The 17,590-nt window shown below is 36.5% G+C and overlaps 1 protein-coding gene across 1 annotated transcript in view; it reads left to right on the forward strand.

Moving 5' to 3' along the window:
• ROBO2 (roundabout guidance receptor 2) overlaps positions 1 to 17,066 on the forward strand; it is a 477,419-nt gene extending 460,353 nt beyond the window's left edge. The window contains exons 26-29 of the mRNA XM_067299835.1: positions 353 to 523; positions 8,243 to 8,503; positions 12,983 to 13,084; positions 14,247 to 17,066. Coding sequence (XP_067155936.1) covers positions 353 to 523; positions 8,243 to 8,503; positions 12,983 to 13,084; positions 14,247 to 14,251 — 539 coding nt within the window. The 3' untranslated portion in view covers positions 14,252 to 17,066. The remainder of the gene's footprint in view (positions 1 to 352; positions 524 to 8,242; positions 8,504 to 12,982; positions 13,085 to 14,246) is intronic.
• Positions 17,067 to 17,590: the final 524 nt, after the last annotated feature.

A 17,590-nucleotide genomic window follows, 5' to 3' on the forward strand; every position in this document is an offset into this window, starting at 1 on the left:
GGAAATAAATTTGATATGATTGCAGAACTATTTTCCTTCCCTATGCAAGGCTGAGGAGTTGTTATGACACATCTGTTCAGAACACAGAGCAGGTAGGAGTTATATGACATGCAGTAGTTTTATCACAACAGATGGAATGATTTTAATTACAAAAGTTAAAGACAAAAGAATGCCAGGTTTCTCACTTTGCTTATTGTGATGTATCCTAAAGCAATTGTCATCACTGGGTACCTCCAGGGGACACTTGCTTGCCTCTGAGAATTAGAACAGATTTAGTGTTTCAGAACAGACATTCATAGAACAGCCCATTTCAAGGCAATAACGTTTTTTCATTTGGTTTCTCTTTTTTTAGGCAAAGCATACCCTTCTTCTCAGAGACCTCGGCCAAGCAGTCCATTTTCTACTGACAGCAACACCAGTGCAGCTGTCAATCAGAGTCAGAGACCTAGGCCTACTAAAAAACACAAGGGAGGCCGACTGGACCAACCCCCCTTGCCTCATCGTAGGGAGGGAATAACAGATGGTAAGTTTTGTGGTGTGAAGTCCACTCCCTGATGATAAATCGCAGCAAGCAGGTGTGCAGCATGGGAGAACGGAAAGCGTTCTTTTAAGGAACGTATGTTACAGTGAATTATTGGTTTGGTGAAGTGCAATCCCTAAGCTGTCATGTGAGCAATACTGTAATGCTTCCAGTGTGAAGCTTGGTTAAGTGATTCTTCAAGAAATCTACCTTTGTTTCAGATCTGGACATGCTAGCATCTCTTAGGTTTTCTCAGATCTCAATATAAATCTTACCAAAAAATGGCTGTTTCACCTCAGTTCACATTAAAAAATGACCTCTGAGCAGTTTTACATTAAATGTAAGTAGCCACCACACAGCAGTCGCAGTATTCAATGAAGTCCTAAGGAGAAATGTAGAGCAAGTCCCACAATGTTCCATTTGTTTTATGCTCTTTTTGACAGCTGCCCAGTAGTTACAGTAGCACATGCTATGCTTTTCTCATGATTCTGCCTCCTGTCTCGTTAGTGCCGCTTCATTCCTGAAATCCACTGACCACAGTGACTTTGTTTTTCTCTTTGACATCTCCACTTTTCTCTGACCACCGCTTCCTATCTGGAAATTTCAAGTGTATTTATTCTGCTATTCTAATCACTAAGATGAGCTCAGTCCTCCATTATCTTTGTCCACCCGCTCTTGAGTTTGGCCAAAAATGCAGTTGCTGCCTGTTACTCTTTGAGGAGGACTGGATAGGAAGATGGCTGACTTACTACCTCTCCCTCATTTCTTCTGATTTCCTAACTGGCCACTCTAAGTGTTGAAATGATTAGAGGGGACAGGCAGACAAACAGAAAAACAGTATCAATGGAACCACAGAGGATAACATTAATGCAGTGCGGATGGCATGTGATCACTTTCCTCGTGCTGCTCTCTTTCAGTGTTCAAGACAGGGCAGTCCCAAGAGCTAGATCTTTCTATCTGCTTCAGCATCTCTCATAGCACTGTTTGTCTCATAATCATAAGTAAACCTTGAGGAATCTTCCAGGGTATGGGAAAGGCATAAAAAATTTTATTTGACTTTAGATTTTAGTATAAACATCCTCTGAACTCTAGTAAAAATTACTTGAGAATCCCTTTATTATCTTATTAATTATATCCCTTTATTATCTTATAAATAGAATTGAAAGAGACTATATCGTTTCGTTTGGTTTGTTTATAATGTGTTATTTATTACTCTAGGTGCATGTATAAAATATATATACAGCATACAAGCTGGACCATAACCACTAAAATACTAAAACTCTCTTCTCAGTCATGTTCTTCAGAAGTACAGATACAATTTTGCAGTATGTTCTGACAAATTCACTGTTTGTCAGGCCACAAAGATGGAAAATAGATTCCAGAAGTCAAAGCTCTTCACCAGAAAGGTCATCTTTATATCTCATGCTCTACAGCTCTCCTTCACTATGATATTATTTCGGGAATGAGCTCCAAATAGCTTAGAGCCCACTCATATAGATCTGTATTGGTTTAAACACTAATGCCCTCCGCTTCTGAGTATATTCCAAAGGCCTCCCTCCTACAACAACTGTTGTAGACAGATCAGATCAGAGGTATCTGCGGGAATAGTAAGCAGAAATTGTGGGTATTGCTTTTAGTGATGGATATATTCTTTCTGTGCCTACATTAATTCCATCCTTCTGCATGGCATATTCTGTCACCCTGAACTATAAACCTTTTGGGCCGCAACTTGTGTCTACGTGTGTGTATACCGCATCCAGTATAGTGGGGCCTTAATCCTCCTGCTTTTGAGCACTATTGCTATAGAAATGTTTAATAATACTGCTGGTACCAGAAAACTATTGGGAAGCTGGTTCAGATCATGAGACAGATAGAACTGTGACTCCTCAGGGAGTGACTCCTTTATAAATTTTGAAGTTTCTTAAATAAGTGATAGAGATCAGCTTTTAAGGTTTGTTTATAAAGAGGAATCTTCTATGGTCTTTAATTTTCTCTTCAAAATGAACTAAACTTATAGGAGTTTCTTTCATATATTTAAGTCAGAGCACCAATCATATATCATTCCATTCAGCCTCTCAGACGTAGATGGTAATAGTACTCTGCTTTTGGAGACCTTTAGCCTAGTGTTTGTCTGTTACAAATTTAGTTAAAAATACTTTCTCTATGTTCCAAAAATTGATAACATCCTGAAATAATATAGGATCCTTTCCCATCTTCTCTTACCACAGAAACAAACAAACACAAACTTTACAGTTTTTCCATTTCAAGTATTACTGAATATGAGTCATTAAAGTATAAAGGCAGGTCTGAGTCATAGATAAATTTGCAAAGGAACATTTGTCAATTAAGGAGGCTAGAGATTGCTGCTGCCACCTGTATGTATGTAAGCAAACTGAATTTAGTAACCTCTGGTATACAGAAATTTAAAAAGGTAACTGGGTGCTTTGCATGGAATTTTGCAAAGAGCTTTCAAGTTGACATGAATTCTCCTACTTATGACAGAAACACATAAAGTTAAATAATAATACTGACCTTTTCTCAACAGTAACTTTCTAAACATTTTACAGTGAGAGACAATACCACTATCCTTAAGTTACTATTAGAAAAACCAAGTAGGAGAACCTGGGATAGATCCAGCTCTTCTGAGCCTTAATCCAGACCAGTCAATTCAGCCCTGGGACTTAATGAGTTCAGCGGGAAGCATCACTGTAAATTTTCTCCTGGTTTTGAGATCTCACCGATCCAGTCCCATACAATTGCCTCCTCTTGGATTTGTCATGTGAGAACATATCCAGTTTGTCAGTTTTCTTCAAATTCCTAAGCTGGATGAGTATTCAGTGAGTCCTAGCATTCTGTGTTTAAGTTCATCACATGCTTGACATCTGCTGTTTTAAACTTTCATTGACTATGTGAACTGGAGTCCTTTCTGTGCCCTTTCTGACACACTTCCTGAGTGCTTCCTCCTTACTAACCATGACCAAGTGGGACAGTGCAAAAGGTCCAAAGAAGTGTAATGACTAAAATGCATAGCACAGAGATCACAGACTATGTAAACATATAAAGATAAAATGACATGCTTACTTTGGACAGCAATCCACACAAATAGCCCCCCCTAAAAGTCTACTTCTGTATTTTCTTTGGTTGCAGTTCAGAGTCCTCTAGAAATTGACTCTAGATTGAACCTTCATATTTTTCTTCCTGTACATGTTGATTCTTAACTTCCCCGTCCTAAAAGGACTGGAGAGATAGTCTTCTTTTGTAAATTTTACATTCCCTTCTCTCATGTGATGCTGTGATCAAAGTCCCCTTTGTTGTCAGATAAGCTAGTAATCAGACAATGACACTCTGACATATCCGGTTTTCTTATTTTGGCCATCTTTATATTATGAGTTTGTCATTTGACCTTACAGTTTGAGTTTACCGACAGTTGTATGACACCGTGTCATCTGAGGATTCATTTGGGAACAGTAATATGCTAAATTAATTACTTAGAATGTTAAATTTAGTTGTTAGTTACATATTTAACTTGACTTTTTAAGGAAATTAAGCTTTTATATTTGCTTATTGATTTGTCTGTCTCTGCCCTGTTTCAACTCATCCCATAATTTTTTAACAATACTTCACAGGGCACAGAAATCTCAAAGGTAATTTGGCTGCTAAAAGTTTTGTGAGAAGGACAGAGAGAAAGAAGCATTGTACATCTTCTGATGAAAAGGCTGTGGGGACAACAGAAAATCCACAGAGGAAAGATACCATATGAATCCCTCAAATGATGGAAAACTTTCATTCAGAGCTCACAGTCAACCTTAACACACAAATGTGTGGTTTTTAGTTCTAGTGCTCAAGGAGTAATTTGTTTTCTTGAAATTAATATATTCACAAACTGCAAAACAATGGAATACACAGTATCCACAGTAGTATGGTAACTGCTTTACTGAAGTTAAATGCTCTCCTTTAGATTAGCATGATGTTTAAAAAAAACAAAGAGGAGTCAGAGGGGCAGTATGGTAGGGGTTAAAAAGGAAAGTAAGATTTCTGTTAGCTTTGCCACTGGACTTGCTATCGTGTATTACATATCAATTTTTGCTAAGACAGATCACTGTAGAGAAGATGCTAGAAAATGGTTCAGGGGCTTATTAAGTGTAACAGTAATTATCACCCCTGGGAAAATGGATGACTAGCACAGGCAGAAAAGAGTGTCCGTAATACTTCTTGGTGCTGTAAGTTGGCGCTTTTTCCAGTTAATAATGAGAGGCTACACCCGGGCTTGACTGGTGACTGAATGATATGGCCAATACTCTGTCTTCTAAAGGAAGATAGGCGTAATCCCAGGCCAGATTTCCATCTGCCTCTGATCGGGTACTTCGATGTCTCAATCACAATCCCTCAGTTATTAAATCAATAAGACCATCACTACCCCACCAATACAATTATGAATTGGCTTGCAAATTTAATAATCCTGCCATGAGAGGCTGCAAGTGGTAGTTTGGATGGCATCCCACTAAACTAGTAAGTTACTAGCTGGATATGGCTTTCCAGTGTTTTACCTGGCACATGGAAAACAAATGCCATTTTTAGATGGAAGCACAGCAGTAACCAGTGATACCACTCTGGGCATCTTTGCTGAAAATCCTACTGAAGTCCCTAAATTTCTAGACTACAAATTTCCCTGAAGTGATTGACAATATGGAAGGAATTGGCTCACTCCATGAGGTAATAAGTCTGCCTGTTAGGAACTGAGACTATTAACTTCTCAGATCTCTGTTATCTTTTGCTAGCAGCCAAAATCCCAGCCATTAGGCATCATGCATGTGCATACTCACAAGCATGTGTTTAGACACATGCACACTCATATAAACATGTTTGGCTGGAAAGCGAGTGGAGAGGTGAGGAAAGGCAAGACTCTTCTCTGTGGCAGTAGAGGAGGAAACTCATCATGACTGCATATGCACAGGGTCTCTATGTATGCCCAGGCAAGATAGCAGAGTGTATTTAGCAATTTGCCTGAGGCAGATAGATAGGCACTAGAAGATTTAAGTTGTAGAGCAAATAAAAAGCCACATTGCTAAATAAAGCTTCTTCCAGCTTCTTTTATTAAACATGAAAGTTAGGTGTTACTGTGACAATCAAGCCTGAGTAAGAAGGTGAAAAAGCAAGTGGTTTAGTCAGGTGATGGTTGTCTGGAAGTAGTAAGAGATCCTTACAGATATCTTCAGACATATCTAACACAGTTCAGTAAATCCGTACTCGCACTGGAGCCAGTTTACATGAATTCTGTAGTGCCTGTAATTTTCCTAGAAATGTCTGAAGCTTCATCAGAAAATAACTTTTATTTTTTGTTTCAACTAGCTTATATCATCCACAGGTCTAAAACACCCAAAGACCTTTCCAAACATCGATTTTCATTTCACTTCTATGCATCAGGCAATTATTATGCCCGTTTTACAGAGAGAGAAAAGCAATAGCTAGGTTAACAGCTGATCAACAACATAAGTTGTTGTAACTAGCGTTAGAATACTCAGTATGGTTTAAGTACAAACCTTCTTTATTTCTCAGTGCCTAATTGACAACTATTAAACTACAATAAGATGTTCAGAAGAAGGGTACTATATGCAATAAAGTTTAATATTGCAACCAATTTAGCACTTTTTTGGTGTGATACTATCCACTGCACATTTAAAGCAACATTGTATTATTCTTAAATTTTTTTCATATTAAACTGTAAATATTCTGTCTTTGAAAATTGCATTGTCAGATTTTGTTATGACTGTGTTTATCTAATTCAACGTATGTCCCAAAAGTGCTTATAAATCACAGCTTCAGTAATCTCTATTTCAGATTGCATAAGCAGATGCCAGTGTTGTGGTTCTGTACTTTAACCGGTTATGATCACAATAAAATCAATTACAAGAAATGCCATTTTGGAAGCCAAAGCTATAAAGCAATTTTAACATTGGCAAGCTCCCATGCTCTCCTGCTTCCACCTACAGTAACTCAAGCATAGTCATTGGCATGAAACATCACATCTATAACTAAAAATTTCCCAAATAAATTAGTGCTGAACATAAAACATGCACCAAGCTCACTGGCAGATTATTATAAGGTTGTTCTAGCCAGAGGATAGATACTAGATACCTTATTCTGGGGTATAGCACTTTGGCTTACTCGGCTCTGAGCAAAGGTACAGTAGCACCATCAGATACAACTTCTTCCCCTTTAGACACTAATAACCCACAAGTTCTCATATTACTATATGAGCTAATATTGACTGGGATGACCTGTCAACAACTTTGGGAGTGTTACTTCCTCAAAAGTCAGGGATGCAAGTGTCATCTCTAACAAGAGCATATAAAGTTGAATTACAGCCTTTAAAATAGTCCTCACCGATATACAGAATGTCTCACTAGAACATCAGGCATTTCTGAAGGCCTTTAAAGCAGAGGTTTACTTTTCCATGCCTTTTTATTGAGCCAAGTCAAATTCCTTGACAAATGTTCACAGTACTGTAAGGTGCAAAAGACTAAAAAGCACGATAGACTATCTAGTGTGAACTGCTGTAGCTTTAGTGAATTTAGCAGGGCTGCACTGATTTATTTGGGCTATGATTGTTTCCCCCCTGCATCTGTCTGACCTCCCTAGTATTCCCAAATACAGAATTGGACAAGTGTTCTACATACAAAACAGGTAGGCTTTATGGGAGAGTTTTCATTAGAATGCCAAAAACCCTTCTGTTTTCTGGTTTTGTTTTATATAATCTGAGGCACATAGCTTTTCTGGACTATTACTAGTCTATTGTATAGTTTACATGGAAATTTTACATTTAGAATTATAATTATCCAGATTCTCTAATTATCTTGGGACACTGACTAATGAACAGAAAGTACTTTTGCCACCACAAATGTAATTTGAAACTTGGTCTTCAATTCTACAAGCATCTTAGTGGTCAAAGTTATAAACTCAAAATGGACAAGCGTTATTAGAAAGACAGGCAAGTGTCTTTCAGTGTATGGCTGAAATTGCATTTTGATTGGATATATTTGCAAGAATGCTAAACTTAAGAGTGGTCATCTTTTTGTCTGTGAAGGTTATAGGTTATGACTGAACGTTGAAATGTACTTGCACGAAATGTTCATTCCGTGTTTGGTGGCTCCATTTAAGCATACCTTTTGCAGAGACATGTTGATGCTTTTTCAATGACAGTAGGGTTTGTGAATAATTCTTTTTTTCCCCAAAATTTTGTGAAATTCAATACATTTTGCTTAGTTTGTACATTTAGATTTTGAATGTAAGCCTCCAGCTGAAAATGAAGCTCAAAAATGGAGGTGAAGAAACAAACTCCAATACGATTGGGGAAGTTACACTGTCAGCTGTAACAGATCTATTTTTTGTAGCCTTTCTTAATTGCTTGCTGATACTGAAAGATCCAGGTAGACTATACCCCACAGAAAATAAATCCCATGCTTAGAAACTAAGTCAGGGCTCAGATTCTATTGATTTTTTATGGAAGTTTGAAAGAACTAGGAACACAGTAACTTGAGTAAAAAAATAGTGGAAGGTAAATGGACATTTCTGACTAACATGAAATTTCCTCTTTTTAAATCTTCAAATAAAGTGACTCGTGCCATTTGCAAGTTTTTTTTTTTTTTTTTTTTTTACAGCATCAAATAGAACTTCTGTTTCAATGAAATATTAGTTCATCTAAATCTTATTCACGTTTTTTAGATCTTCCACCACCACCCGACCCGCCCCCTGGTCAGGGTTTAAGGCAGCAAATAGGCCCTGGCCAACGTGGAGGCTCGGCAGAGAGGAAAGGAAGCTCTCTTGAGAGGCAGCAAACATCGAACATAGATGAAACAAAGAGCTCATTGGATCGTCAAGCTAGAACATCATTAGAGTGGCAGCGACAAACCCAGGAATGGATAAGCTCTACAGAACGGCCAGAAGATATAAGGAAAGCCCAACACAAACAAGCGTTCGGATCAGGTGTGTGTGCTGCACCAGTTAAGGCAATATAGACAGCTTCTTGAAACTTTTCGGCTAGAGATTTATCTAACTCGCAGGAGTCTAAGATCGCCTTAAATCCATATGTTCCAGTATTGTTGAGGCTTATGCTAGAAAATAGAAAGACACAAGTGAAATGAAAGCTTGTGATCCAAGTTCTTTCCCTCCTGCAACAACGAAATCTCATTAACACCTAATTACAGTGTTTTGGAAATTAATAATACTGTCAAGCATAGCAGCAGAAAAAACAGGAGCGGTTTTTGGCAGGCAAGGAAGCAGAAACAGATTTTTAAGTATTTTCTATTTATTTGTACATATAGGGCCATATTTCTAGTTCTTCAACCTGTATCTAAATTGACAGTAGTTATTTTTGCACGTCTGCAAGTAGGCTGATCCTTCTGAGCTACTGACATTCCTTCTAGCTGTATTTATAACACCATTTTCTCCTTTGCAAAGATATGACAAAGTAATTCATCTCTTAGGCCTAGGAAGATGACAGTACAGGCTTTCCCTTTCATACAGGACCTGCTCATTGCTGAGTGCTGACTTTCTCTTCTAAATGGATTTCAAGTCTGTAAAAACATGTAAAGGAGGTGATGCTGAACTGGAGTTGTAGCCCTACAACATTTGCAGATTCCTTCTCTCAGCCTGACCTCAAGTAAAAGCTTCTGTTTCAGGTCCCCTTACTAGGGTATTTTCTTTAACCCACTAATCACACATTATCCTATGCTGATTAAACAGAGTGACACAAGAGGACAATTACCCAAAGAAGGTAAAAAAAGATTACACAATACATACAGATGTCTCCAGGGCTGCTTCTTCAAGTATGTATTTAGCTCACACGATGACACTAGAGGTACTCACATTATTCATCGTTTTCCTAATTTTATTCTAATACTAATTCTCCTAGTCAGCCTAACACACTAATATCAGTGACATTCTAAGAAAAACAGTGGTACAGGCAAACCTGTCATGGAGGTAGGATTTGTGAATAAATTCCTCCAAGTAAATATTGCTGCACATATTTAAAATGTAAATATTGTAAATATCCATATTTTTAAACATAATAATGGTACCATTAAAAACTTCTAATCTTTCAGCTGTATAAACAAATGAATGGCTGTCGTGTTGTTAAATTATGATGTTAAATCACAGTTTAAAAACAGTATTAGCATGTGAAATTCATACTGCTTAGTGTAATGGCAATTTTAAGTACCGTGCAGAAGATGTACAAACTTTTACAGAATAGCACAAACATACTGTTTGTATCTCATTTCTTTTTAAAGTAAGATTAAGAGTGCTTCTCTGACCTTGCTAACAAGAAATCTCCTCCTCTTCCTCCACTTTGTAAGTGTACAGTTACAAGTCATCAGTTATTGTGTAATATAGAGAGTATACAGTAGTAAAATTCCCATACTGCATGACTTGCATTTATGTGTCCCTAAATAAAAAGGATTTGATCTTGACACTTCCATTGCCCTATCTGAGCACTGGACTTAGAGCTGGAGTGATTGCAGATATCTTGATCTTGTCAAATTCAGGATGGCCAAGGCAATTCCATATCTGTTATGCATGACTGAGGATTGCTTTAGGAGATATCAGTTTTTCCCCTGGTTTGAAGGTATTCATAAAGTTTATGTTCAAGGTATGCCAGAGCTTCATATTTTGTATGTGTTTCTTATGCCAGCTTCTTCCACTACAGCTTTCTTGCTCTGTATTCTTTTCTCTGGTAGATTTTAAAAAGGCTACTTTTGTGTGGGACGCTTGTTTCTATGATTAAATTTTGTTTTTAATAATATTAATTGTGCATCTTCCCTTCTCCTTTTCCTTTGTTATCAACAAAGAACTCTGGAGGTCTATTCTCTGGTTTAGACCGTTTTCAGATGTTTCCAAAAGGAGTCATTATTAACTATCAGCTTCCAGAAAATAATTACTTTGCAGTTTAGGTGGTTTCATTCAGACATCACTAAGCTGTGAGTGAAATTTTGAAAGCAAGACCTTTGGTTTGAAGGTGAACAGAATAAAAACATTTAATGCTGGAAACTGTTACCGCTGATTGATTGATTGTTTTCAGTAAAGACAAGATCACCAAATTCCTACTAAAGGCTTCATTGCAGATGCACAGTCATAGCACATCAGATGTGACAGTCTCAGCTACTCCTCTAAAGAAAGTAGTGCTATATCAAGTTACAATAGTCTTAAAATAACATTAAAAGCCTTTTGCTTATCTTATGAGGTACAGAAACATCGTATTACACACATATACCCTGATTTTGCAGAGGCTAGATTTATATCTTCGAATTAAAAGCTCAGTCTTTCAAAGAGAATGGCATTGGCAGAGCCTCCCCATATTCTTTGCAGGACGGGCCTATGAGGCACTGTTTTGATACAAACAATGTATGTTGTTTAAAAAACATGAGCCTATTCTAAGGACTTTAGAAACCTACCTTTCATGTGTTAGAATGCTATGGAAAACTTAACTCTTATTTTATGTCACCATTGGTTATTTTATGGATTGCATTTATTGCTGAGGACACATCAGGTAATTTAACACACCATATGCTCTATAATGATAATGCACTTTATATTTATTCATGGTTGTTTTTTCTCAATATTTCATTGAACCCGAAGGAGGCCTTATCCTGAGTCCACAAACTAGAAAAACAAATCAGTTGACCATATATGTCATCTTCAAACTCTTTTGCAATGCTAGTGACTTTTCTTTCCATCTTCTAAAAATGTATCCAGCTTTCTGCTAAACTGATTTATGCTGTTTGCTTTATTGCTGCCTTAATGCAAGCTGTTCCATATTTCAGCCAGCCTTTGGAAAACAGGTTTGCATCTGATTCTATTGTTAGGGGTTGTTATATAAAGAGCAAGTAACATGATTTAGAAGGTTTTCACTGTTAAACGCCATTTGAATATGTCTTTTACGCATTTATTTACATTTCAGCAAGGACAGCGCAGTCATAGCACAAAATACTGATAATGTCCTTATATTCTGCAGTGCAAACATTCTAGTCCTTTGCCAGTGCCACAGGGAGATACTTTGGAGAGAAAGAAGTCAGCTGTCTCCCCTCCTTCTAATAGATTTACCTTACAAAAGGATTCTGTTCAACAGGAGATCAGAAGGGGAATTCCCATGTCCTACTCACTTGTGGAAGTAGAAATTAACAATGAAATCCTAGGTTTCCTCCATTTATTTGTTCTCATTTAGCTTTTCCCTAAGTTAATTGTGCCCCTGCGTCTGCTACAGCCATGGCAAAGGCTTTGAGATTGTGAGTAAAAACATTCTGATCTCCTCTTTCTTTCCAACCATCCCCACCTACTTTTCCTTATGTGTTCCTGCCCTCTATCACAGAAGATATGTTTCTCCTCAGCAGATTGATTAAGAATGAAGACATTGGGAAAAACAAAATAAAAAACACTTTCAGCCCATATCTTCTTTAAAAAATATAAGATTCAAGCAGGAGATATGCCACTGATTTCAGAAGGGGCAATTCTTGTGTTTAAGGTTAAGTGTGTGCTTATATTCTTTCTTGAATCAAACTATATTTAGCAATGTTTCCTTCCTCAGACTGCAAGATAGCAAAAGTGGATCATACACAGCCAAGAAATAAAATAGTGCTTCTATTCCAGTGTTAAATCAGTGCTGCTGTTTGCTTCTTAGGTTAGTGTTATTACAACAAAATCTCCTAGAAACTCTAATCAGATGTGATGTCTTGCTTTACTTGATGCTATATGAATATGCACGGACCTATGGTTTATTAGGTATTAATCCTGAACTCACAAGCACCTCATTATTACAGGTCTTCACAAAGAAAGAGGCAAAGTGAGCAAGAGTAAGCCTTTTGCTCATAATTGAAGATGAAACAAACTGTAGGAAGATTTACTCACCGCAAATATTACAGCTACTAATACTATGTATAATATACGATTTGCCAATGTAATTCACAACCAGTTAAAAAAATCTTCAGTGTTCTTCACATCCTTAGATATTACTGAGCTGCTGGAAGCTAATTAAATTAGCTGATATTGTAGTTCTTTATCCAAATTGATTGAGGTAATGTTACCATAATTTAAGCTAAAGAAAAGGAAAAGCACATTCATGTGGGCTTGAAGCAAAAATCTAATCATAGCTGCATTGTTCTGGAAATTGTATGTGCAGCTATTTTTATTAAACAATCTATGACTCATGATCTATTACTTCATAATGAATCTAGATTTTTTATAATTAATGCAAACTAACTTATGAGTTTACATAAAAGCAAGATTAAGTTCATGCTGGTTTCTTTAACTGTGGAATACAGCATAGAGATGTGTTTTTTCTTAGGTATATTTGCCATGCTATAAAGAAAAACAAGAGAGACATATCTGAAGGCAAGGAATGAGTACGAGGTCCACATCAGGATAGCTTTTTTATTCCTATTGTATTCATTTTGTTCTGCTTTGTTTTTCTAGAAGAGGCACTGGTACCTTATAGTAAACCCAGCTTCCCATCCCCTGGTGGCCACAGCTCTTCAGGAACAGCTTCTTCTAAGGGATCGACTGGACCTAGAAAAGGTGAAGTCTTGAGAGGAGGTCACCAACGCAATGCCAGTGACCTTCTTGATGTAGGCTATGTGGGATCAAACAGTCAAGGACAGTTTACTGGTGAATTATGTAAGTTTATCTCTAGCTACAGTTCAAACTCTCAAACAGACAAAAAGGGACAAATCATAGATTGAGTACGCAGGGAGTGAACTCTAGAGAGGAGAAAGTTCAATGTGATAATCATGTAAAGTTTTACCCAAGTCTTTTTGACTTCTGAGGTCTTTTTCCTGTGATGACAAACAAATGAAGTTCATCTGTTCTTGGGTCTGGAACAATTCAGATCTGTGTAAGCCATGCCAAGGCCATCTACATAGTACATCTTTAAGTATGTAAGACTAATGAAAATGGAAACATTAGGAAAATTGAAAAGAATCCTGGTGTTTTAGAATTTTCTTGGTAGTGTAATGTTCTTGGCTTGGCAATGCCATTGGTGATGGTCTCAGAGGAGTGAATAAAAAAGGGTGCTGAATCTGATGGTCACATTAGTAAGCTTATAACATCTTTTCCTAACATTCTGTTGCTCTTCCAGCAGTGTCCCTTCTTTTTGACCTCAGAGTGGGGACCTCTTTCTCAACTGTATAGCCCAGTTTCTCAGTTGCATATCCCAACATTTTCCTCAGATTCCCCAGGTCAGAGGAACTAGTTTCCAAACTGCTTTCCATTATCACTCAGTGTCTGCTAAACCTTGTATAAAACCATGTTAATACCGCATACGTGACAGTAGTACTAGGTATCAAAAGGTTTGACTCTACTGCTTGTAGTAGTGCACCAACATCATAGCTAGCTCAGGCATCCTGTTAAGTTTACTAGTAAAAACCATGTGGCAGTTGGCATGTCTGCCTCATATTTGCTGTAGTCAAACCTTCATTATCTACCTACAGTTACCTCCTAGTAGCTTGTCAGAGAGCTATTGGTCCACAAACCCCAAACTGTGCTATCTCAGATATGATGTTGGTAAGTGCTGAATTTTATGATCCATCACTTTTCATCTTAGAAACAATTAACTTCCTTCCCCCAACCTATTGCATATTCCTAATGTGCTGCAGTAATATTGCCATAGGCTTTGTTTTGTTTTCTTTTATCCTTATTACAACCTGTTTCTCTCTCTCTCTCTCTCTATTTCTCTTTATAGAGTAGTTGAGAAGACACATTGCAAGCTGCTCTGATGGACCATCAGGTCTGAACTCATGGAAGTGATGACACTAAACAGTGCAATGAACATTTTCTTTATTTATGTACTATTAAAAGAACTGTAAATGCAATGTAAAGACACACAGCCACACATATCCCACAGATACTTTACTTGTGTTCTTCTCTTTAATACACCATCCACCTTAAACTATTCCTTGCCAGGAGTATATAAAAAAGAAAAAAAAAATCACCCTCCAGGATGAAAAGGATTTCCTTCTGTATATAATTTCTTTTGTTGCATTGCTATGCAAGCTCACCTTCTTTTTAGCTATGTTCATATTCATGTCTGTTTTTATTGGTCTGTTGTACTATATGTGAATTAATAGGCTGTGGTGCCATATATTAACTTTTAATTGTGTAACTTTTATGTTTAAAGTTTGCACTGCAATTTTATTTGGTGATAAGCACAAAACTCTACTCCTCATGACATGAAGAAAAAAAAGAGACTGAATGTGTGAAGAACGTTTATGTACTGTAAGCTACTTCAGATAATGCTGGATGCGACAGAGTATATTAGGTGGTTTTCCATTGGGGTGTAGAAATGAAAGTGACAGGCAAAACTGATGTCCATGAAGACATCAGAGATAGACTTAAATCTTTTAAAAGCAAATGACATGGTTGTTCTTCCTATTTAAGAAGGGGTCAGAAGTTGGAAGTGTGGGTTTAAAGAGTGAATATGAAAATAAAAGGCAGCATAAGATGACCTCGACCCTTTCACTAGAATGATAAGCTTCTCAACTCTTAGTATCTGTTTTTAACCATCCAATGCCATTGAGTAAAGGGGAAGAAAAACAAACCTTACTACAAACAAAAGAAATTAAGGTGTTTCACTAAAGCTGTTTTTACACTGCAGTTTTGAAAGAATTACTATAATTAATTAATTTCTCCAACCCCAAATATGAGACAGAGATCTCCCAGGAGAAACAAACAATATAAACTCAAGGAATACCTAGTAAGTAGTTAAGGATGCAATTTATTATTAAGACATATTCAGGCTGCTTCCAAAAAAATGAAATATGTCAGAGTATCGTATTTCGTCTTTCCAATACATGTACAGTACAATAGAGGATAGAGCTGCACCACTGAAATTCATGACATTGTTTTGATGAGTCTCGACAAACTTTTGTGTTCTGTTACCTGAAGTCTGCAAGAGCTGAAGTTGAATCCACTAAATTTGTAGTAAAATGTTTAGTGTTTGAAAGGAAAGCAATGGTCAAATTATTTTCAGTTTGCATTAAGTACATTTCTTGCAATGCAATACATCCAAAAAATTGGATACAAACAAAGAAAATTTTTGACCTGTTTTTTAGTGAGTGGCTTTAAACCCTACTATAATGAGGAAATAGCGCATGTTTATAAAGTTTTTGAATAAACCAAACTCTGTAAGTGGACATTAGTAACAGCATCCTGTCTCATCATTAGTTTTCATGATTTTGTCCAGATCTTCTGTATCTCCCAAATCCCAATGAGTAAACTGTCAAAAATTTTGTAGAATAATATATGTGGATAGCCCACTCATTTGATGCTTAATTTAAATATTGCAACCTACAGCTTATTTCTGTTAATTATCTGACCACGAACACAAGTTTTCATTTGAATACCCTTTTCATATAACCAGTCTATGTTGTTTTATATATTGCCTTGGAGCTCACCAGTATTAAGAACACTTTTGGTAATGGCAGAATCTTAGAAAAGTAAATTACAATGCTAAATATGTGTTGCTTTTCATTTCATTAGTTTGTTCCATGATAAGATAAAACACTACAGCCATTGTCTATAACTCAGCACTACTGAATATCAGAATATGCTAGTTAACTTCCTGAAAGTCAAGATTGTTATTTAGCAGGTGACAAACCAAAAAGTCAAGAAAAGATGTATGAATTTGTTTATATATGTGACCAATGAATACATGTAATTTTCCTGCTTGTTAAATCTTAATAGTTAAAACCATTACTTGAAAATGTGCAAAAATGTTCAAGCAAGATAAAGAAGGCATCATATATATACATATATATGTGTATGTGTGTATATATATATATATATGTTTTTTATTTTGGTATTATCATATGAAGAGAAAATTATTCAGGGTCTGATTCAAATAGAATTCTCTGGAAAATGTTTAACTAAGTCACCAGTAGATTCTTTTTCTTTTAATTTGAAAGCTTGTGCTGAGCTTTGGTGGAACACCTTACTCACTATAGTCTAAAATTCAGTATCATTAGAAGTTGACAAAACCGTCCCAATTACTTTCAAATATGTGTTTTATCTCTTCCACTGGAAAGTAAGTGTGTGTCAGTATTAAAGCTGTGCAGTACCATGATATTCACTAACTTGTCCATCTGCTTCTGTACATTTTTGTTCATTAATAATTTGCTTACAATATTACATAAGGTGTTGTTGTGTATCGCAAAGTGTCTCCATTATCTTACAGGTGATGTCTCTCCTTTTTTTCTCTCTCTCTTTTCTATACAGTGTACTTCCAATGAACCACAGTACATATTTTTTAAAATGCCATTTAATTTACTATTTTAAAAGAAGTATTCTTTTTTTTTAAAAAAAATGGAAAACATTTATTGTGAATAATGTGTTTAAAGAAAAGGGATGTTGTGGCGGCACTTAGAATTGTTTTCTAATTTGTTTTTTTTTAAAAAACTGTTTATGGGCTACAGTTTGTTCACGGAAAAGTATGACCTCTTAATGTGTTTCATTGGTATTGTTAGTGCAGCAAAGTTTAATTGGCATAAAAAGTTGGTTAATAGTACTGTTGAAGTGTGTATTGTATATTTACTGGGGAAAAATAAAACATATTCACATTTCAAATCTATGTTAAAAGCCCTTGAGTAAGGAGTCAATATGTGAAAAGTGTAACCTAATGTAAACTGGGAACAATCAGGCAATAATAACATAGACTGAGCTATAATCATCACTGTCCACTTACAGGTAACAAGGATCATTTTATACCCTGGTTTTTGAACTAAACTGATAGCTATCTTATAAATAGGCCAGTGGTAAACATTGCCTGTCATAGGGATTTCTGTTTAAGGTTCTCTCTATATTGGAAATAGTTGTACCAATGTAATTACACTGATACAGCTATTCTAGTGATACCTCCTCCTTTTATAGTTGTGCTATATCAATGTATGGAAAGGACTGCAAGTGCATGGCTTACTTAGCTTAAAACCTATAAAGTAGTGCACCTGTAAAAATCCTGTGTTCAGTGGGTTTCAACCTTTTGAACTGGGGTTTTGCACTGGTGGAGCTACAGCCAGCCCAGTAAAGAATATC

This window comes from Apteryx mantelli, chromosome 1 (assembly GCF_036417845.1).
Source record: "Apteryx mantelli isolate bAptMan1 chromosome 1, bAptMan1.hap1, whole genome shotgun sequence".
In the NCBI taxonomy this organism is placed as follows: Eukaryota; Metazoa; Chordata; class Aves; order Apterygiformes; family Apterygidae; genus Apteryx; species Apteryx mantelli.